At 37.7% G+C, this 23,491-nt stretch overlaps 1 protein-coding gene across 1 annotated transcript; it reads right to left on the reverse strand.

Moving 5' to 3' along the window:
* Positions 1-231: 231 nt before the first annotated feature.
* Positions 232-23,156, reverse strand: LOC132604023 (protein SABRE-like). Its single transcript, XM_060317337.1, has 23 exons — positions 22,783-23,156; positions 20,838-20,949; positions 19,851-20,126; positions 17,857-18,116; positions 16,910-17,123; positions 14,815-14,985; positions 14,641-14,718; positions 13,126-13,377; positions 10,350-12,440; positions 7,522-9,379; positions 7,013-7,113; positions 6,425-6,781; positions 6,200-6,318; positions 5,760-6,009; positions 4,486-4,710; positions 3,364-3,503; positions 2,660-2,732; positions 2,341-2,442; positions 2,126-2,233; positions 1,679-2,011; positions 1,426-1,593; positions 854-1,226; positions 232-659 (listed from the first exon to the last, which is right to left on the reverse strand). Exons 1-23 carry the CDS (start codon positions 22,851-22,853, stop codon positions 559-561), a joined length of 7,833 nt encoding a protein of 2,610 aa, XP_060173320.1. The 5' UTR covers positions 22,854-23,156; the 3' UTR covers positions 232-558.
* Between the last annotated feature and the right edge of the window lie 335 nt (positions 23,157-23,491).

Here is a 23,491-nt window from a genome sequence, read left to right on the forward strand (position 1 = left end):
TCTTGCTAAAGACAGGACATGCAACGACAACAACATACCTAGTGTATTCCCACGTGGTGAGGTCTGAGAAGGGTAGAGTGTATGTAGACCTTACCCCTACCATAGGAGGTAGGAAGGCTGTTTCCGATAGACCCCTGGCTCAAGAAAAGGTGTCAAGACAACAATAATAATAGGCAGTAATAGCAACATATAATAAGATAAATGATGTTAAATAAAGCTAAAGACAGGACATGATTACAAAATTTTGAACTATTACAAGTCCAAAAGTCCATTCTACTTGGGTGACAAAATAAGTACAGAAGAGAAAAAAAAAACTCAAAGGAATCACCTCACATCTATTTTCAAGATATCTTTAGAACTCTATAAGGCAATGATAGTGGACTTATTTCCACCACTGTGCACAGCTTTTACCTTGTTCTACTTTTTAGAACAAGTAGGCATCTCACACAATCTAAGTAGGAGTCAAGGATGCTAAACAAAGTCCTATGCAAATGGAATGGTTGCAATTGGCAGTCCCACTTTAGATCCTAATCATATTTTTACTGTTATCGAGCTCTTCTAATCCTGCTCGTAAGGTGATGTTTCGCTTGAAGAATCGCTTTCAAATGTGGGGTTCCCGCTTGGCGATGAGGGAAGTGATTCTTTTCCAGAAGATAAACCTGGAAAAAAATATTGAGTCAGCATAACAGTCATTGATACTGAGTAATGGTATATGAAAAAATGAAGAAGAAATCTGGATATTCCTGAACATATATAGTAAAGCTGAGATTCTGTTAGCTCTAGTGTAGCATGGAGGTTAGAATATTTGATATTATGTTCCTCAAAAGCATTAGAATGTCAGAGATCCACCAACCTTTTGCTCCTCTGGGACGGAACTTCTTTGTATGTCGTCGAATCAGCTTCTTGGCCTTTGTTATGGTTAGTTGTCTTGCAAAGGGAGAGAATTCCGCCTCACCTTCACTCCAGTCAGCGTGCAAGTCATCTTCTTCACCCCTCATTGTCCGAAGCACGAAAGCCTTAGCCTTTTTTTTCTGAGAATTAAAAAGGCCTCTCACTGAGGTGACAAAGCCATCACCTGCACCATCAGTGGGACGCTTAAACGGGTTGTGCTCAGATTTTTCAGCTGAACCACCATCACTATCACTGAGATTCAGATCAATATCGGGAGCACCAGCAGCACTGGCTCCCTTAGCTTCCTTTTGGTTGTTTGCTTTAAACTTCTTGCCCTGAATTAGAATTAACAGACATAGGCCACAAGCTTTAAGGTTCCCCCTAAGGTAATCTAACAGTCTGAGATACTTATCACGGAGAAAAAGAGAGGGACGGTTGTAATGCAGCTACATGAACCAGAAGCCGAAAACATTGATTTAATATAGCCAATAATTAGGCCATGAAAATTTAAAAATAAATTCCAGGGACTATAACCTGCATTCCCGTTACTGATTTAAGAACTCCCCAGATGATATGCTTCCTAACTCGTGAGAATAATCTCTGCCAGGTCCCAGTAAATTCAACACGATGGAATGTATCCATCAGCAATCTCATATCGCCCACAGCAAATCTCGATCCTTCATATGTAATTTGTAACTCAACCTAACCCATGAACAAATAAGAATGAGTTAGTTATGGAACTAACAAATTTAGAAAACAAACACAGAATAACACAAAATTGACTAACTTGACTAATCTTGACATTGTGGAACTCTCTCATTCTTCGGGGCCTAGATTTTTTCTCATCATGTGCCTTCCCCACCTTTTTCTCCTCATTAGAGGATTTACCAGATTTAATTAATTTTGATTCCTTGGATTTGTTTTTGTTAGCTTCATCTGGCTGCTCGATACTTGCAAGGGGCCCACTTTTTGAAGAAGAAACACTTGATGAGTGCATTTGCAGTACAAGTTCATTAGCAACAGATTCAGCTACATTTTCTTCCCAGTTCCTATCAAAGGAGGACGTTCGTCTTAGCTTAGGGGTCACAACACTAGCATTAGCTTTTTGGTTCTTTGATGCCTGCACATAGTCAGCACACGAGACTCATTTGTTAAACAGATTTGCTCGAGAATTGTTTGATTAGAGATTAAGAAAGTAACTGAAGAATTTGCAACTAAGGAATCAGAAGCTCACTTGGGATAAATCACCATAAGAAGAAGAACTTGACACTGGTGCTTCCTGGGTTGTAGAGCCTTTCTTTGCACGCTTGGCACCAGCAGTAGTTGAAACTTTCCATACTTCCTACAAACAAGAAAATGTTGTGAACATTATCTTGTCACATGGTTAAAGCATCACGCGGATAAAAACTCATCCCGTAGTACAACAGATAAATGGGACCCGAGACACACCTGCCGCCTGTGGGAGTCTTGTTCTTCTTCTGGAAAAAAATATGCCCACATCATGCTGTACATTGACTCAGTAAGATGTATCTTTAAGGGGTAAATCTCCACCTACACAAAGGAAAACTCTAAACAGTTTATGAGAGGAATTATCACAAAAGACAACAAAACAACGAAAAAGGGGTTGATCTCTTAAAAATGTCCTACTGCGAAGATCTAATGAATAATTCAATGAGATAACTGTAAGTCCCTGACTTTCTGACATCTTCTTAAAGAAAAGAAACAACTTAAAAGGTTCAATATCTTTCTCAAAAACAAACATTATTACCTGCAAAAGTTCAATGGGAGAGTTTCCGTCTTTCGGAGCCCCCTGTTTAGCATCTACCCGGACCATCACTTTCCTGAGGCAATGACAAGTAAAATTATTATGATCAACATAATGATTTCCAAGAACATTAATAGGGAAGCTATCAGTCCTCCCATTAACAGATTTTTCAATTTTCATCTAATGCTTCTCTTGCTTCCCTTTCAATAGGTATGTCTTATGGTGTTTCCTCCTAAGTGGTGACCCAAAAAATAAAAAAAGAGGAGGAACTTTATGCAATGCAAGCCTAATGGTTTTCAGTAAACATCTTCATTAAACCAAGTGTCAATTCTCTTAGTTCTAGGAAGAAGTAAAAGAGAGCTAAGGTTTGCCTTTGCCACACATAAACTCAAATAAATTAGACAGGAATCGAACACCAAGTTTAACTAGGTTTCAGTTAAGTAGGTATACAGAATTATTACAAGCGGAAAGTTGTAATAGTCAAGTATGTTCTGTGACTAGTCAATTCGGGCATGTCCTAGGGCACGTTATCTTCAATTCAGGCAAAGGACTAAAGTGATGAAAGCTCATTAGACATACATAGCCATAAAACAGAAAGACTCCATTAAGGCACCAACAAGCAAAAGGAGAAAAGCACAAACAAGATGCATGACTAATAATGCAAGAAGTAGAACAGACAAGAAATGAAACAAAAAGAGCAGCATTACTTTCCCCATTCCGGAGGAGGATTCCATGCTGATAGAAGCATATCTGACTTGGCATTGGGCAGGCAGTTTCTCATAACAAAGTACTTTATTGTGAACTTAGCAATGCCAATATCTTTGTAATCTCGGTCAAAATCATATACCTGCATTGAGAAATGGCAAATGAAATATTTTGATTCAAGTGGTTCCATGTGAAAGAAACTACATTCATTTCTGATAACTAAAGTGATCAGATTTTAAGATTCCAAAACAGCTGAAAAAGACAACTAATCACTTTTTCCTGGTCAAATGCATTAACTAAATCAAGAGAGCCTCCTTCCTAAAGAAATAGCAAGAGAATAGGCTCACCTAAGCCCCTAATCTTCTTAGCCGGTACTTTACTGTTCATATGTAAGTGTCCTGGTCTGAACTTTGCTAACTTTTAAAAAAAAAATAAGAACCCATAAGTTTGGGTGTCTTTATTGATACGGAACAAAGCTACATAGGAGGAGGATATAGCTTGGCCTCCTCAAAAATATTCGAGCACCAGAATGGAGAAAAAAACTTACTTTAACATTTAACTGACAGCGAGTCTTGAAATTATATTTGCACTAGGCACTGAACATTACATTACCTGATTCGGGAAATTTCTAGCTTCTAGAATAATCAAAAGATTTAGCTGCTAGTTCACTGTAGAACAGAGGTACAGTTTAGACTACATTGATTATCTTCTGTTTATTGGGTGGAAGCAGAAAGGAGGTCATGAACTAATACGAGAACACAAAGAATTAGTTACACTCAAAAACAAATACCAGACTTCCAAGCCAGCAGTTTCTAGATATAATTCATTTTGTTGGAGAATTCAGTATTTCCTGTCATAAAAGCCTAAAAAAGGGCAGGCCGGTGCACTAAGCTCCCGCTATGCGCGGGGTCGGGAGAAAGACCGGACCACAAGGGTCTATTATACACAGCCTTATCTTGCATTTCTGCAAGAAGCTGTTTCCACGGCTCGAACCCGTGACCTCCTGGTCACATGGCAGCAACTTTGCCAGTTACGCCAAGGCTCCCCTTCAAAAGAGAACCTCCATGGGAATTTCAGCCAAGAAAAGATAGAACCAAACACGATGAAATTACATAGGGACTCACCATGTCATTTATTTCAGCTTCACCAAATGATTTACCATCCACAAGCATACTCCAGACCACTTTATTAATTTGCAAAGAGATGCGCATAGCACAAGAAGGACTTTTGTTTTTTTCTTTCTCCATCAATCTTTGCTGTGCCGCCTTCTGTAAAGCCATTCTTAGAGAAGCAGATGACACTTTTCTAGATTTTTTAGCATTTATCAGCTCTTTCTTCAGTTTTTGCACCTGTAGACAGTCGTTTACAGTTCACCTTAATACACCTCCTATTTAATATTGTAATAAATCTGTACAACGACAAATGAATGCCTGCCTTTCGGCCTTAGCATTCTGTTCAAACAACCTGTAGTGTGACCGATCTTTTTCGAAACAACCAATGATGCTAGCGGAGATTTTGGTGAATCTACTAGAGACAAGAACTAAACATGCAAATAATCATAACTAGTGTTAATTCCTCAAAGAAAATAGCTGCTAGGCTGAATACTCAGGTGCATTTCAAAAAAAAGAATCTAAAGCCAACCAGCCAATTGCTATTAGGATTAACATAAGTTCGCTGCAAATGGGGGTACTTCAATATAACTGAAAAAGGGTTACATTGTTAAGGAAGAGTAATGCATGAATTTGTTTGTAAGAAATTAGAAATTTAATATAAGAAAACTAGCCACTTAAGCTGAAGTAGAAACCTAAAACTGCAACTCTGCATCTTAATCAAAATTTTAAATCAGTTTTAGAGCCTGTTTGGATGGGCTTATGCCTATAAGCTGCAAACAGCTTATAAGCTAAAAAAAATAAGTTGGGTAGTCTAACTTATTTTTTTTTTTGGCTTATAAGTTGTTTTCAGCTTATAAGCTGCTTTAGATAAGCTAAGTCAAATGGACTCAATTATTTTTTTGAGCTAATTTTAAGCACAAAATGACTTTAAGCTGGTCAGTCAAACACTCAAAAAAGCTGAAAACAGCTTATAAGCAACTTATAAGCCAATCCAAAGGGGCTCTTAGTACTTATTTTAAATGTTTTCCACTTTTTTCAGTTAGTTATAGTTTTTTCAATTGTTCTGTTCATATAATAGTTATTTGTCTTTATAGTTACTTTTTCTGCATTACATAGATATATAATTTTTCTTTTACTGTGTGTTTTATTACTAAAGCTCACACTTTAATTTTATTACACTTTTCTAAGCTTTTCGCCTTTGAGAACACTGTTATTTCAGAATAAAAAAGGTAGGGGACTTGTACCATAGTCATAAAGTAAAGGGCTTCAGAAAGTTCCTGTCTTACCAATATGGACCTTCCACCACTAATAATCCAGATATCACCTTCCTTTACGGGGCCCATGTCTGCGGAAACATCAGTACAAAGAGATAATCTCCTAATATCTTCCTGGATCAACTTCCGCGTTCGTTCTTTATGCTCAAGGTCCATTCTTGCTAATTCTACCTCTTCCACTCCATCAGGAACGACTTCATCAGCCTCTTCTTCATCATCTTCATCATCACCTTCTGAATATGACAAACTAATTTTTCGAGGCCTGAAGTAGCAATTTCAATTAATTAAGTTGTATAAAAATGAGGATTGGGAAGCAACTGATCTAAAATCCAAGTATATTAAAGGGTTATAAAAGCAATACAAGATAGATGCATTCACTCCCACAAAAACGAGTTAAACACAACAAGATGTTCAGTAAAAATTAATGGCAAAATTTTAATAGGTGTCCATACTTTGGAGCCCGAGCAAGGAGAAGATTGGTCAACACATCTATCATAACTTGAAATTGGCGAGACGTCATCGCTGCTGTTATGTTATGTGAATTGAATGAAAGCTCCTTCAATGGTTTCACCTGGATAAAACATTTATCATAATTGAGAATCAAACAAAAGAGAGTACACTTGTGATCCCATGAAACAATGTCAACAGGTAGTCACAGATTCAGAAACAAGACATACCTTCAGCTGTGTTGTTCCACTTTTATGTCTAGTGTAGCGGAAATACATATCACAAGGCATAAATACTCTTTCAAGTAATGCTCCAGTGCGTTTAACTTTAGGTGAGCTTCTACGAATTTTAGGGAGCCACTGCAGTCCAGCCCCTGGATCTACATCAGTTGGGGCAACATGTGCCTGTACCTGTTCTAACATCACAGACAACTCCATGCGATTCCACGTCACTTGTGGTTGAGCCTCAGGAACTTGGACACCTCCTCCACCAAGAGCTTTCTCAATCACTTCAGCACCAATGCAAATAACTGAATGGAATGAACGAGCCAAAACACGGCCACTCACAGCGGCTAACAGAAATCTACCCTGTCAAGGAGGTATCATTGTGTAGCATTAGCATAGATGTAAAATCAAAGTATTGGTACAGATTACACATAAATCATCTTTAGGATTTCTTGTATCTGTAGGAGTACCAAATACGTGTGCAAATGCTCTGGGGAAGAGGAGAACTTACATGGGTCAGTTGGTGCTTCAAGTTATGGCATCGCTAGTCTTAAAATTAACAATCTTTCCAAGAATGAGTCTTTATTAACTTACATTTGCATCCTCGGAGTGAAGATTGAACTGTGGTTCAATGACATTCACCATAAAATGGCGAGTGCCCTCCCCCTCAGAGTCTTCAGCAATACCAAGCTTTTCTGGTAATAAAGAACAAAAAAGGACAAGCCACAACTATAAGCATTTAGCAGTGAGGAGTTCAAATAATGAGAAGTCCAGAAAAAGATTCTCGTGCACATCTCAAAGAGTATGTAAATGTTCATACTGATCACATTCACATGCACATGCAGCCATCTCCTGTTAGTGCAACAAACTGATTGTCAAAATATTCCAGCAAGTAAGCTGGATAAACCTAATACCTACACTTACTAGAAAAAAGTTGTTCCTGCTAGTCAGACTGTAAAATCAGTGAAATGCATAGCCTAACTTTTAGATGCACACTGCACCCTTTAAGAAATTGTGGTGTTATGCTTCCATGTTCCCCAAAAGAAGAATGCACATTCCATTTCCAATGTATGACAAGAATTCAAGTTTCAGTTAGAGATTACCTGTAGAACTAGACTGAGGAGTGTCTGCTTTAATTGCATTTGATGGAGGTTGTTCTAATTGTGATTTTGATGGCCCTGCAGGGTCTGGAGGAAATTTATGGTTATCATCTTGACTCCTTGATGTCCCTGCATCTTGACTGGAAGGAGATTTCTGGTTATCATCTTCGCGTGATTCAGTACTAGTAATTACCTTTTTCTCCTCCAGCAACTTTCGTTGGGCATATTGCCGAGAGGGAGATGGCTTTGAAGGTTCAAAGGCTTTCGATAATCCAGCTACAAAGGACCGAACAGCATCTCTGATTTCAAGTGTCCACAAAATCTTAAGACCATAGACAAAGATACGTTGACAATTATCTGCTATAACTACATTGTATCCATCATCATCACTTGGGTCAGATCTTGTTTTCTCATCACTTTCACTCCCATTGTCAACCTCAGACTTAACGCAAGTTGTCTCAATATTTCTTCTACCAGCTTCTTGCCATGCCAATAAACTTTCGGGGTCAGCCTTTGGGGATTGCCTTCTGATGGTGAAGTACTCGGATGATAAAAGAAAACCGTCATCTTGATGTCTGTCCATACTTCCGCTCCTACTGCTAGGTTTATCATTAGTAGGCATATCCAAAGGAGCAGACTGTGAATCTTTTTTAGCCATTTGAACTACTTTTGCAACACTGATGCTATCATCTCTGCTGATAAATGCCTTTGGAATGTGAAGGTCAATTCCTTGGTACACAAGTTCGAGAGGATCACGTACACTCTCAAATGTAAAATTTTGCTTACCCCGGCCTAAATAAATTTCTAATTTGAACTTCGTCATTGCAATTGTCAGCCCCTTAGCTGGGTCATCATCATATAAAGGCATATGCTTTATACATAATGGTGTTGAATCAACTCTAAACATAAATTCGGTCATTACTCTGTCCAATGACAGATTACCAGATCTAGGAACTCTTGGAACTCCAAAACGGGGCCATCTTGAAAAGGTCCGCAACTTCTGAGGAGGAATGTAATTTAAGTTCCAAAATTTGATTAGCCATGCCAAATCATGAGGACCAACCTTTATTGTTGGGGAATTGACTGACCTGTTATCTTGCTTGAGATCTCCAAAGGCAGTGTCGCTCGAGACACCTTGATTATTCGCAGAGGGTAATTCTGACTGATTATCATGCAAGGGAAGAGAGGGCCTAAGCAAAAGATTCCACCGTAGGGACAAAGACGTTGATCTAAAGGGATCAAAAACTTTTTCACGAGGTACACCTTCTTTTGGAAGAGCAAATAAATAATGGTTTAGAGGATTGCCAGAATCACAACCCCATTCCATTAACACTTCAACACTAAAGTCCGGGGCTTCTAGGAAAGGGCAAGAAAAGCTATCCAAACTGCTTAATAGAATCTTGAAGTCCTTCGCGAAAGCATAAATACGACCATCTGCCTGCTGGATTTCCATATACCCAGTTGCTACCTGAAGCCTATTGGACTTTTCATAAGGATCAGTACTGGAAAGAATATTGACTTGACTCTCACCGAAATATAAGGTGGAGTTCCCATGAATGTAGTGTCTCATTTCATCCCACCATGGCAAGCTCTTTTCCTTTTTAGGAAGTGGAGGATCCGGATTTGGATTTCTGATGCTCAAATTGGCCCTACGAAGGGCCACAGTGAAAGCATAGCTGAGATCAGTAAAAGCAGGTTCAAAACCAACTCCATAAGAAATTTCTGCTTTCTGAAAGTGTAAGGGCAAATCCAAATATGTTTTCATTGGTGGAGTTGTTCCAGTGAGTGACCGAAGCAGACGGACCTTTCTCCATCTCCCAATGAACACATTTTGCTGCATTTGGGGCTGAAAAGGTGTCGCCTGCAATTATTATTGACAGAACCTTGTTCACCAATATGCCAGTGCGCACATTCCACACATTCAAAAGGCAACTGATGAATAAACCTTTTGAAAAAACTGATAAATCAACTTCTCAAGAGAAAAAATAAATGTGGAAAAAGTTAGATATCTTATGTTTTAGAATTATCCAATTCCAAGGTACAAAGATAAACATAAATTTAAATGGTATTATTATCTCACTCAAGATTATTTCACCTAGTAGAATCTTAGTAATAGCTTATGGATATCACTAGCGTACTAATGGAACATCGCAAAAAGAGTTAAATATACGTTACGACTCAGAATTTGTTGAGCATTAAGTGAAACAGAACACTCACAGAATGGAAATAGAAGCAGCACTACTCGTCCTTGTTGCCTTAACACAACCGAAAGTGAAATTGACTAGACAAAGGCAACACTAAAGACTGCACCATAATGATAATAATATTTTGATTTATTCCTTATACCAAAACATTGTAGTACTAAGTTGATAGCTATTTCATGATGATTTAACTGGGAACTTTACTCATCTGTCAGAATTAACATTTCAAGTCATATAGGTCATACTAATATTTCCAGTACTGGAGCAAGTAAAACTGGTGCTTTGATTGGCAGATTTTAAAATAACGGAACTTGCATCTGCACTACTATGTCTAGTCTCTTCAATGTTTTAGAATGACCAAATGATAGCAGTTGCAATAAATTTGGGAGGTCTAATTGAAAACTATTAAATGAAGAATCTCCAATTGTCTACATTATGAGAAGAAGCAATTTCATTTTCACATCATACAGAAAAATGAAGTTTATAAGTATCACAAGATATCCAAAAACAAAATCGAGCAGACAGCAGATGCAGGAAAAAGTTATTTGCCTTTTCATGACCATATATTTTCTGAAAAATCCATACGGTTGGGGCTTTGAGAATGAAAAAGAAAAGAACTAAAGAGTGAACCTGCTGAGCCATTATGACACGGCCTTCACATCGGCCTGAATTAGCAGCAAGTAGCGGACATGTGTAGTTTCTTATCAGAACAGCAAGAGAACCTGTACGCAGATTGAGGTTACAACCATATAATCGTGAAAAAGGGATGCTATGTGCACGACATACTGGATCGAGCTTTTGCAGAAGCTCTATCATCCCTGCATCACCTCCTTCAATTTTTGTCAAGGTTACATCTAATTCATTAGCAGATATTGAGAATAGCGAAGTTCTTGCGGTGCTAGGCTTGAAACCCGCTTGAAATCCTTCATTACAGGCCCCAGATCCTTCTGCCTGAACAAGCTTCTGGCATGCTTGGTAATATGACGTGAATGACTGCTTGTAGATCTTCTCTCGCAGTTTCTGAATGGCTGAAGTATCTTTTACATCAATCTCTTCTCCATTAAGATTGATTTTGCCATCATCAAGAGTATCATTTCCTTCAGCAGCACTTTCGCATTTTCCGCCTTTGGAAATAAGTTCATCAAGAAAGTTTAATCTGACAGCTGATTCAGAAGCCCCGCTCCTCCATAGCTGATAATGTTCATCAAGCCATCCCTGTAGTGGTTCTTCTTCAATATCAGCTGTGAGCTTCTTTATGCAGAGTCTGACTCGACCAAGTTTTGTTGAACTAGTCTTTTTAGCTTTTGGTTTCTCTTCCTTATTGGGAAACATAAGTTTAGTCTTTGCAGCAGTTACGAGCTTTAAAGCTCGAATCATATCCTCAACAGAATCATCAATTGCACGCAATTGCAACCTGTATGGAAGGCATATATGAACATCCAGGGCTTGAATTACCCAATCCCATGTTGTGCCATTCTCAGTTTTTTCATTTGGTGCGCTGCTAGAGGGTTTGGGAATACGAGAGATTTGCATCCTACTGCTTCTGAATATTCTTGCATCATTGAAGTTGAGCATGATCCCTTCAAGAAGCATACCTATCCGAGCATTTTCTGAAAAGATAGACTGCACTTGAATAGCTGTCTCAACACCATCTCCAACTTCAGCAGATATATTAAGCACTTCCACATCAACAGCAAAAACCGATTCTCTTTTCTTGTGTTGTTTCTCCAGTTGTTGTGATTCCTTGGAGGTCTCTTTGATCTGCTCGTTATCTTTAAGATCTCCTTCTTTAGCAGGATCTTGAATCTTCTGATTGTGCACGAGCAACTTCAATTGCAGACCCAGTTCAACCAATGCTATATGCACATCAGGCTCCCATCTCACCGATATATCGGTAGCACTAAAGAGAGAGCATGTCGCAATCTCTTTAAGGCCACCAGATCGTTTCACAAACTTTGTGTTCTGCATATCAAGCAATGTAACTCTATTTCCAAGGTTTCGGTCTTCTAAATGTTCTTGATAGATAGATTTGGCTCTTCCAAGCTCTACTTGTGTTGATTGTTTCTCCTTGTTGATACAAAACTTGAGGTGGAAAATATCAAGGGACACAGAATACTTCACTTTTTTAAGCTCATCTGAAGCTGTAGATGTTATACTTGCAGTGCGGGGTGTACCATCGGCTGAAAGACTAATCACAATGCGACCACCCTGAGATCCGTAGTTGACCCGTTTCGGGTCAGGAACAACAGCATTTTCCAAGCCCACCTCTCCACTTATATTTAAAGAGCACTGTTGTAGATTGAATTTTATTACTTGAATCCCTTTTCCTGATGGCTTGGTTGATTTCGTTCCCTGGGTATTTGGTTTCTTACCAGATACTGAGAAACTCTTCAGGAAACGCTTGAAAGAGAAAGCTGCTGATATCAGGGATGCAAGGCGCTTATAGGTCAAGTATACACTCATGCCAGTAAAATCAACAGAGAGAACTTTTTTACAGTTGTGTCCGTCTTCAGGTGAATCCAAATCTTTCCTGCCTAAATCAAGACTGATTTTTGCTATATGAATTAGTGAACTCGTGTTTATTTCAACCCCAAATAGTTCCTTCAAGCATTCTTGATGCTCATCAGACATGTTTAGATTGAATTCAACAATTTCCATTTGCACTGCTGCATCTGCACTTGATGAATTGTTGGAAAAGACATGTAATGACTGAGAACAACCCTGCAATGTATAGATGAAAAAGGAAAATGCATCATTTGTTTTTTGTACCGAAGGACGATGCATCATAATTAACATTTTAAACAGAAGAGGATGAAATAACACGTCTAATACGAAAAGTATTCTATACATACAGCTGGCAAGCTAGTTATCCATGCTAATAGTGATTGTAAGCTTTTCTGAGTACTTTGCATAGGAGGAGAAACTAAATGAAGTTGAATGCAACATGTCTCGGATTACAAGGAAAAGGCAAGGAAAATCAGTCCATGCAAAAGTGCACCAACTCCGTGAATTCATTGTAGCTGAGATGCAAATTGCAACATAAACAACAACATCATACCCAGTGTAATCCGACAAGTGGGATCTGGGGAGGGTAGAAGTACACGTAGACCATACCCCTACCTTGTAAAGAATTCAAACTGCCATCTTAACCCACATAATTTCAGTAGATCTATGCTCAGATATTTAAGCATTGCAATCTGGTTAAATCAACCAAACAGCTAAAGGAAATTCGTGCAAAAAGCCAGAGTCAATTGTTTTTTTTTTTTTTTGGAGCTTGGATCGCTAAATGTTTTCTGTGTGAAGTGAAAACATAAAAGATTTGAGAAGGAACAAAGAGAAGAATTTCAAGTCAGGGGAAACATTTTAATAATAGTCAAAGATGTATTTTCAATATCAGAAGTCTTACCCGACACAATGGCAAGCAATTCAGATCATAGACCATTATAGTCAATTCAGGGGCCGAAATAGTGAAAGTCCACATAATGGCTTTATGATCAGATGTCCTTGGTTTTTCACGAGTAGAACTTTCTTCTTTGAGTACCATCTTCTTTTTCTTTGAAGCATGAAGGCGCAGCCAAGGTTGTAATCTAGTAATCATGAGGTTGCACCGGGTACCTCCCAGCTTGACACCAGTTTCACATCTGATAGGCGAAGTAGGCTGAAAATAAAATGTTACGGACGATCAAATTGCAGGAGAAGAATTGACTGAAGACTTAACAGAAATAATGAATGCCAAAGGGGAACCATGAAAAAGATGATATACAGAAGAAGAAGTAGAACATGTCATGGTACAGGAGCACACACATAGAGGTGAACCCTTAACAAGCACAAGATATGTTATAGCAGCAACATGGAAAACCATGCAAACGTTTCAACTCCTGATAAAGAAAATGGAAAGCATGAATAGTCACTAAACCACAGGAATATTGAGGAAAAGAAAAAACCCCACCCAACTCCTACAGACTTTGCAGCACTGCCACCTACTCAACTCGACTACATACAAGAATAATGTTTGGAAGTTAGCCACTAAGAAAGCTTCTCTTATATTCCCAACCTGCTGTTTCCCCCTTCTTCGCATGCAATAATCATGGAATTGGCAGAACATTCATGTGAATGGTTTTGGTTTACAAACGTAAAAGCTTACAGTGTATAGCCCACAACATTGTCCAAATTTTGCTTCCATCATCCTTACCCGTTTTGCACGTCAATTATGTGTCCATTCCCACCTCCACTTCAATTTGTATTAAACCATAATTTGAGCGCTTATAGCATATTCTATATTTAAACTAATTCGCTTAAATTTCACGTGCACAAGTTTTTGTATTTCCATTACATAAAAGAGAACTCCATTTTTCCTGTTAAATGAAATTGAACAAAATGGATATTATCATGCACTAAATTGGGAGACCCGACGAAACCAAATAGATAGCCGGTTAAAAATTTCTTGAAACGATGAATAGAAGAGCAACTACAGATGCGAAGACAGTAATTATGAAATATTAATTAGGTATTGAAATCATAAAGAGATTATTAAGCAGGTGTGGTATGTAAATCAGGGGTGCTGAAACACTAAGTTCCATTGATATCTATTAAGAAACACCTAGGTCCTAGACTAATCCTTATATGTGATATAAGACGTAGAGCAAGTAACAAAGGTTAGAGAACGTGCGTAAAGAGGACCTAGACCCCCTCCTTAGGCATAAGCCCATGAATGTTATGTCGGGAAAGGCAATATCTAATCATCTTAATTACCATATCAAATTTTGAGAACTTCACTGAGGCGAAAATAGTATGCCCAAGTTTGCCTTTTCAAAGGTGAAAGAAGAACTCTACCATGTGCTACGATGTTAACTGTATAGCAATTTTCCAAAGATAAGAAAGCTAAGAAAATTGGTGCCATTAAAAGCAGGCAGCATTTTACCTCACGTGGAATATAAACTGAAGCGATGGTTTCAAGTTTTGATATCTCGACAATCGATGTGCCGGCATCTTTAAGTAGCTACATAATAGTAAAGAATCAATATTTAGATCAATACTCGGCAATAGAAATTTTATAATAAAGAAGAGTTTAAAGGGATTAACCATGCAAACATACATGAATCTCACTGATCTCCAACTGAACATGGAGTTGCGTGCCTTCTCCAACATCTTCAATAGATTGAGTTTTTGAGCCTTTTAGTTGGATGCCCGTAATGCTATTCTCAACCATAAAACCCTCTGCCCGGTGCACGAACTTCATATCCACTTTGGGTAAAGTGAAGCTAAGCTATCAAACAAAATACAGTAAGTATATCAATCAAATGCATGCACCACAATCTACATGTGTGTTAATTACATAGCAAGTGTTGGCATCCCATGCAGTATGTCAATCCTGTGTTATTTACCAAGCATTGCACGAGATGATGCCTAATACACAAGTCACTTCTATTTTACTGCTTAATAAAAGTCGTTAACCTAACTGAACCTGTTTTTCCTGATAGGTACTCTGCCAACTGCACTCAGATCATGATTTTCATTTAAAGTTTCAACGGTGGATAATAACCAAATTTCTTTGAGTAATGGGGAAAAAAGAAAGCTTAAAGTGCCTCACAGTGGATTCGTTGCCTAAAAAATTAAAGAGAGAAATTACAGATATAGCAGACCAGTTCTTCTAAGTCTCTACCCAACAAATGTAGGGGTACATCCTACCCTCCCCAAACCCCATTTGTAGGATTACACTGGGTAAGCTATTGTTTTAGCAGACCAGGTCTTCTAAAACTACAGGAGGAAGAACTAGTCAATGAAGGAGTTAATTTCAACTGGAGAGGACCGCATCAAAAGTTTCAGTCAAAATGCTTGACATTGAGGGTTTAACTGAATATCGAATCCAATTAATTGGCGCATGTTTCACACATACCGGAGTATTTGAAGAACATGCTTGACATTGAGGGTTTAACTGAATATCGAATCCAATTAATTGGCGCATGTTTCACACATACCGGAATATTTGAAGAACACTATCGTAAATTAGGGCCTAGTAACTAATAAATTACATGTAAAGTTTCATTGTTCTAGTCTAGTATTGCTTGTGATTATTTGGAATAAAAATCCAACAGCATCATCTTCATGCTATTGAACCTCAGTTTTCCAGTTTGTTCTAATCGCCTTTTCTTCCTAGTGGTAACTGTAAAGAATGGATCTTAGGCCTAACTCAACCCCAAAAGCTAGCTCATGAGGGGAGGATTTCCCAAGACCATATAAGGAGACCAAACGCATATCCCGCAACCGATGTGGGAGAATCAACACCCCCTCGCACCCCCAGGACTGGACATCTGGAGCGTGGACATATAAGATGGGGGCCCAACATCGGGTAAACAATGAAGGGGGCCCCCATCTTATATGTCCACGCTCCAGATGTCCAGGGTAAACAATGAATTGGGATAGGCCTGGCTCTGATATCATGTAAAGAATGGATCTTGGGCCTAATTCAACCCCAAAAGCTAGCTCACGAGGGGGTGTTGATTCTCCCACATAGGTTGTGGAATAGGTGTTTGGTCTCCTTATATGATCTTAGGCAATCCTCCCCTCATGAGCTAACTTTTGGAGTTGAGTTAGGCCCAAGATCCATTCTTTACAGTAATCAACTGCATTGCACCATCCGTTAAGAACCTTGACTTAGAGCAAATCTCGCTACAACACATTGCATCTCCCATCATCGTGTCATCCCCGATTTCAGCTCTCATAATTCTATTTAAGATCCTTCCCCTATTAATTCACTAGCCCCCAATGTCCACTCCATATAACCTCCTATGCTTTTAAACATGGTTGAAAGAGAAACTTCGCTTTTTCATGTTTCTGATCTTCAACCTCATATTTCATGCACCTTCCATCCCTAACTTCTGGCTATTGCCTCTGTTAAGGCCCACATAAGTCGAGGGAATGCGGTGCAGGTGTTTGACTTGTCCCACATCAGTTGTGGGATGAGAATTTGGCTTCTTACATGGTCTTGGGCAATCCTCACCTCATGAGAGCTTTTGGGATTGAGTCAGGCCGAGTACCCATTTCTTAACGAGCTCTAAAACTTAGTAAAGCACAAGTTGTACGTTTCATCTCTGCTTATTCGACACTTTAGCACAGATACCAAACTGCTGAAGAAGATGAAATATATAGTCAAACACGTCAGAAAAGATGAGAATAAGGAACTAACTGACCTTTTCTGGAAACATAGAAGCATATTTTTCTCTCATAACAGCCAAAGCTGCTGGTTTTTTCTCCAGTGTTGCAGCAGTGCCAGATTCATTAGCCGGCTTTACAGCTACATGTGCAGTATCAGCACCTTTCTTTTTAACAAGCAGCTCCTCATTCAGATTAACATATATTTCACCATTTCTTATATCCACATTCCTAACAACCGTTCCTGCTTCCCTAAATGAAAAGAAACAGCAAAGAGAAGTAATCAGGCACAGTCAACATCAGACTAAAAGATGAAAAGTTGCTTTCTCTAAGATCAGAATACATGAACACATTTGACTAAGTTACAACTAAAAGGAGCTTGTTTTTGAATATGGGAGTTACCATCCAAGAAAATTGACTTGCTTTAGATGAGAAACCAAACAAAGCTCTAGTTTAGATATTTATGTTACTTGTGTACAGCATATTTGGAGTCACCGTTACTTCTTTAACATAAGGCATCTCATGTTGCTGGGAGGAGAACTATTTTCCTTGGAAATTTAGTTGTTGGAGATGCTTAGGGCTTCTACTTTCAAAGAAAAATAAATCAATTCGGTGTACATTTTTATACTTAAAAGTTATAACCTATAAAAAGAAAGAATACGTAGAAGTAGTTGACCCAACTGATTATCCTAGAATGGAATTCTCGTGGTTTAAAACGTCTAGGTAATGAGATGACCCGGGCTGTTAATATGCCGTAGGAAGAAATTAATGGCATGGACAGTAATGGTACTCTGGAAGCTTAGTTTTTGATTTAATGTAACCAGCAAGTAAATACCAACGAAGTCTGTCTCTCCATGTACAGGCTAAAAGAGAAGTAACTAGGATTTGAATGACCAGAAGAGAGGTGCTATAAATTGTCAGTTACTGAATATGTTAAACTACATGAATGAATTTTTAAACAATGAAAGAATTGAAAAAAGTATACCTATCATGGCCAAACTCACACAAGAGAGAAAATTCCTCACAACTGACAGGAGCAGAGGTTCTTTCAGTCATGTTTAGTATTTCACGGTTGACAGGAAAAGATCCACTGTGCATTAATGATTGACCTGAACTGGTCTGTGATTCGGATAAGTGAACAAGAATAGAAACAATGCGAAGCTTGACAGACAAGGCTGGCTCTGGTCCACTATCTTTATATATATCAAGTGTCATCTCTTTAACTTCCAAACCAGCTTTTGGTGTCTACAAAATTTAAAGAGTGAACCAACATACATGAGAAACACGATACATGAGAGGGGGGGGGGGGGGGGGGGGGGGGGGACTGACGAAATAAATAAGCAGAACATAAGCATAAAGAAAGGAAAAAAAGAACATGTACATCACAACCAATTAGGAACATGGAACATACTCCGGTCAAAATGGATGTCCCATTAAGAACAACTTTATATAGCTATCACTGCATCAACGTATTACACAAAGGCTACCGCTCATTGCAGGACAAAATCTATTTTCGTATAACTCCTTCACTTTATAGGTAATGAATTTCCATGCACATAAAGCATTAATAATATTCCCCGATACCACTAACTTATGAAGTACTCCAAATTATCCTGTATGAATTTCCATGCACATAAAACATTAATAATATTCCCCAATACCACTAACTAATGAAGTACTCCAAATTATCCTCCTCTTAGTAGTGCTTCTTAATAATCTGTACCCAAAAGTATAAGAAGAGTCTAAAATATATATTTGAATGTCCCATATATAACTTTAAAAAAGAAAAACAAGAGCACATTTTTTTCTTTTGATAGGTAAGATAATTGAATTAGAAGCACTCAAAGGGGAACCCATGTACACCGGAGTATATCAATAAACCAAAAGAGAATCTCCAAATTTCAAAGTAGCTATCCTCTCAAGTACCTCAGAATAGTGATTACAGCTAATCAACCCCTTAAGACAATACACTCCGCTCATTGAGGTTTTCGTCATTTCCCTTCCTTGATGTACTAACATTGTCGATCACCACCAACTCCAAGCATTTTTGGCTCCATTTCGCGTTCTTTGTCTGTTCCCTTTTGTTCTTGCCTGCACTCTGAAAGCTACTTCTTGCAAGCTCTTCTCAGTTTGCCCTGACTGAACATTTACCTTCACTTCATATGGTCCCACTATATACCCAAAAACTGTCTAAAATCTTAAAATTCTGCCCTCCTGCAACTGGTCTGGCTACATCCTCGTGTTAAAGTATAGAACACGTTAAAATGGAAGTCATACAAATGCTTAAACATTAGCCACAAGTTGCAGATTACTTTATTCGGGTTAATATTAGTAGGATCTCTAGTTTCACATTTATTGTCAAATCAGTTAACACAAAAATCAATATGTTCCCATCAGCCAATTATATACTTCAACAGATTCTTTCGTTTATCTTAGTTAACAGTGTTGTCTCGGCAAGCTTGTGCACACTCGACTATTCCACTGGGTACCTTGTACCTGGCACCAGTACAGATACCAGGTTAATTCTGCCCACTAAAGCTTAGACAGATAGGAAAAGAGCGCCTAGTTTTTGTCTCTATTGGGGTTTGAACCTTGGTCACCTATTATTTATAACAAAGCAAGGATATTAACTAATATAGTAGGATTCGAACCTTGGTCACCTGGTTTTTGTCTACAATTCTAATTCTACTATGTATAAGTTGAACTAACGGAAGAAGTGCACACTACAAGCAAAAGCAATTAATATCCTTGCTTTGTTAGTATCGCTCACACATAAAGAAAAAATCTCAGTGAATCAAGAGATTAATCAAATATTGTAATAAGTATCTTCAGCATACACAATTACAAACAGTCACAATTTTGACAAAAAGCAACATCAATTGGAGTTTTTGATGCAACATTATGGTGGAAGAAAAGGCAAGTCAAACAATAATCATAAACGCCCAAAAGATCTAGTGTGGTGATTGGAACCAGGCTTACCTTCACAACCGTCTCAGTCATAGAAACCGACAAGAACCTGGCTATATTAGCTATAACCATCCACTTTCCTCTACCTAATTTCCGAGATTTACGAGATCTTTTGCTCTTTGAGCTTGTTTTCTTTGAGCTTTTACTTGAAGCCCTCATTACAACTTTTAAGCCGCATATTAACAGATGTAGTTTTGGATCCCTGGAAATCAAACCAGCCCCACGCTTAACCAAGGACTGTCGTACAGTGAGTCTGATTTCGCCGATGGATATGCTTTCGACAGCACCCTGAAAATTATCAGTTAAGATGATGAGAACAAAGATTTAAGTAATCTATGACTCAGGATAAATATAATATCTTGCAGGGAATTGTTGCCTTGACAAGTAAACAATCACAAACTTGCAACTCAATGTCAAAACAGTTATAACAGGTTCATTCCCTTAAGTGGAGGACCTAGACAAATCACTGTGCACTTGGTGTAAGAACAATACCAAGTACTGGAACAACATACATTACCACAACATCATTTTCTATTTCGGAACTCAAAGACATGGTACAAAAATGGCAAAGGTGATCTTTAAAATCCTAGATACCAAATTATTTTCTAATAAATGGAAATGCTTGCTAACAAGGACCCTGTTCCAGTCAGGTCATATACTGGAACTCAGAAGATTGATGCCAAGAATGCCAAAGTGATCTTCCAAGTTTTTAGTTGATTTAAAACAACAAAACTTGCTGTCATGGACAAAGCTGGTCAAGTATACAGCACTCTAAGCAATGAATAGTACTTTAGAGAATGTATGCACACCCCAAAATAGTGTGAAGTCAAACACAGTAAGCTAAGAGAATAAATATAAACAGAAGAAAATGTAGACTTGATTGCGTTAAAAACTGTTCCCTCAAACAAAGACAGGATCAAAGACAATTGGAACCACTCCCTTAAAGTATAGATCAAATTGAAAGAGAACAAAGGAAAAGAGTAAAAGAAACAAAACAACCTTGTTGAACTTCACCGCCACGTCTCTCAAGCAATTACATCCTCCAACACGGAATGAAACGGAGGCTTTCATGACCCGGCTTAAAATCCATACGAACAACCTGGAAGAAAATCTGAGCAAGAAATGCATAAAGATCACAGACTAAAAAATAATTCAATGAATGTAAAACAAAAATGAGATTCACGGATTCAAGATCGACCAAAACAAGGCACGCTGTTGTTTCAGTTAACACAATTTTATTTGGATCGAACTAACAGACTTTTTTTTTATCTTTTTAGCTCAACAGAACTACACTGCTTAATGCTGACAATACAAAAAATGGAAAAATTTCTGCAATAACACTTTCTGATCACTATTGAGACTCAATTTTATGGTATGACCTTAAATAGACTTATTATTTTGCATCAAACGGAAACAGTGAAGACTAGATACCATCAAAACATTTAAGCGTTACATTCTACAAAACCACTCTATCAAATTAATATAGAGTAGAGAATTATGAATGGATCCAATTTGTACACGTACTAGTGTCTAATAGTATGTTCTTTAAAGCCATTAGCACAACCGATAAAGTTCAACTGTTCAACTAATGGTAAATAATTCTCCAATATATTTGGAGAAAGCACTAGCACAACCTTAAAGTTTTAACCAATGATACATAATTTTCACGCCATCTCATTTTATATGATCACATATTACTAGACATGAAGCTGATGATGTTAAATGTTGACTTATATAATCCTTTGTTTTTGTTTCAGAAAGAATGACGAGTTCGCACAATTAGGGTTATTCCATTCAGTTTTCCAGTACTTGTACTAGTGGGAGGGTGGAATAGTCGAGGTGTATGTAAGCTGGCGTGAACACCACTGTCATAAAAAACAAAAAATAATAAAAAACACTTGAAAGTGTAGATAAGGCGCACAGTTACATAGCAATTAAGTGTGAGCAGAATAAAAGGCGGCACCATACTATTGGGTTGCACCAGCTAACTCACATGAGATCTCTCATTATCAAAAAAAAAAAAAAAAAAAATATATGAAAAATCGTACTCAAACAAAAACTATTTGGCGAAGAGGCACATAAAATGGATAAGTGAGAATAATGATAATACAGTTAATGGTAAAAAAATTACACCTGAACTATCACCTTTTCGCGAGTTTTACACTCTAACTATTAGTTTTTCCCATTTGCAACCTGAATTATCCTCATCTATGTATTAAAACACAACTCTAAGCTGATTAGACAAACTATCAGTTGTTTCTTTTTTCTACCTGAACTCCATCTTCTATGTATATTAAAACACATCTCGAAGCTGATTAGGCCACTATCACTTATTTCCCTTTTCCTACATGAACTATCACCGTATGTGTGTTTAATACACATATGGTGATAGTTCACGTAGGCAAAGCAGGCAAAGAGACTAGCTGATAGTTGAAGTATGAAACTCGCTAAAAGCTACCGTTCAGATGTGTTTTTTGATTGAAAATTTATAGCCTGTTTGGCCAAGCTTCTAAAATCAGCTTATTTTAAAAAGTGTTTTTCAAAAGTACTTTTGGCGAAAAGGAGTTTGTGTTTGGCCAATTAATTTTAAAAAAAAAACTTTTGAGCAGCAAATAATGTTTGACCAATCTTTTAAAAGGTGCTTCTAAGTATATTTTTTTCAAAAGTAATTTTCAAAAAAGTGCTTTAGGGCGAAAGCTATTTTTTTAGATTTTGAAAATCTACTTATGCTACTCTCCAAAAACACTTATTTTGGCCAAATACCTCATAAGCACTTATTGAAAAAATACATACTTTTGGGGAAAAATAAGTTCCGCCAAACAAGCTATTAGTCTCACGAACGAAAAAAAAAAAGTCCGGAAATATCCCAGAATTGAAAGATTATCATACGGGAGCAAGTAGCAGTGTAATTGATAAATAATAGTTGAAATGCATGTTGACTTACTTGATTATACTATATAGTATAGCCGAAACAACAAAGAAACCGAACATATACTTAGCCAAAGAAGCAGCCATGTTGGATCGTATCTAATATCGTGCCTCACTGATAAATCATTTGTTCAAAGCAGAAAAAACTCAATACACTATACACTGTGTTTCTGCATTCTTTCTTCATTCAAAGAAAAAAAAACAAAGGAATTCCAGTTGGCTAAGGTGGAGAGTAGTGAAGAATAATAGAGGGAAATTGAGAGAGAAGCGAGGTAGAAGGAAAATCAGTGGAAAAGGAGTAATAGTAGGAGAAGGACGTAAAAGGAACTGTTTTTGATCCGCCATATTTGCTAAACTGAAAAGAGACAAGCCACTTCACTTCCTACGTTAACTATTTGGCTTTAATACTTGGACCAAAAGAGAAAGGCTTATGTGGAAAATGGGGGCAATCTTTAATTTTTGCCTCTCAGATTTTTTGTCTTTAATTTTTGCTCTTCTTCAAAAATATTTTGAAATTTTGGGTTCGAACTCCCAGCTGAATAAAAAAAAAAAAAAATGCAAGGCAGCGTTTCGTTGCGTCTATTAGGATAAAAATTAGGTCTTAAGGCCTAACTTTTGTAGAATTCCAGCAGAGTAAAAAATAATTTATTTATTTTTTGCGTTAAGGCAAAGAAAAGAAAAATTCCTTGAGGCGAATTCTGAATTTTGAGGCAAATTCTGCCGTA

Source organism: Lycium barbarum, chromosome 7 (assembly GCF_019175385.1).
Source record: "Lycium barbarum isolate Lr01 chromosome 7, ASM1917538v2, whole genome shotgun sequence".
In the NCBI taxonomy this organism is placed as follows: domain Eukaryota; kingdom Viridiplantae; phylum Streptophyta; class Magnoliopsida; order Solanales; family Solanaceae; genus Lycium; species Lycium barbarum.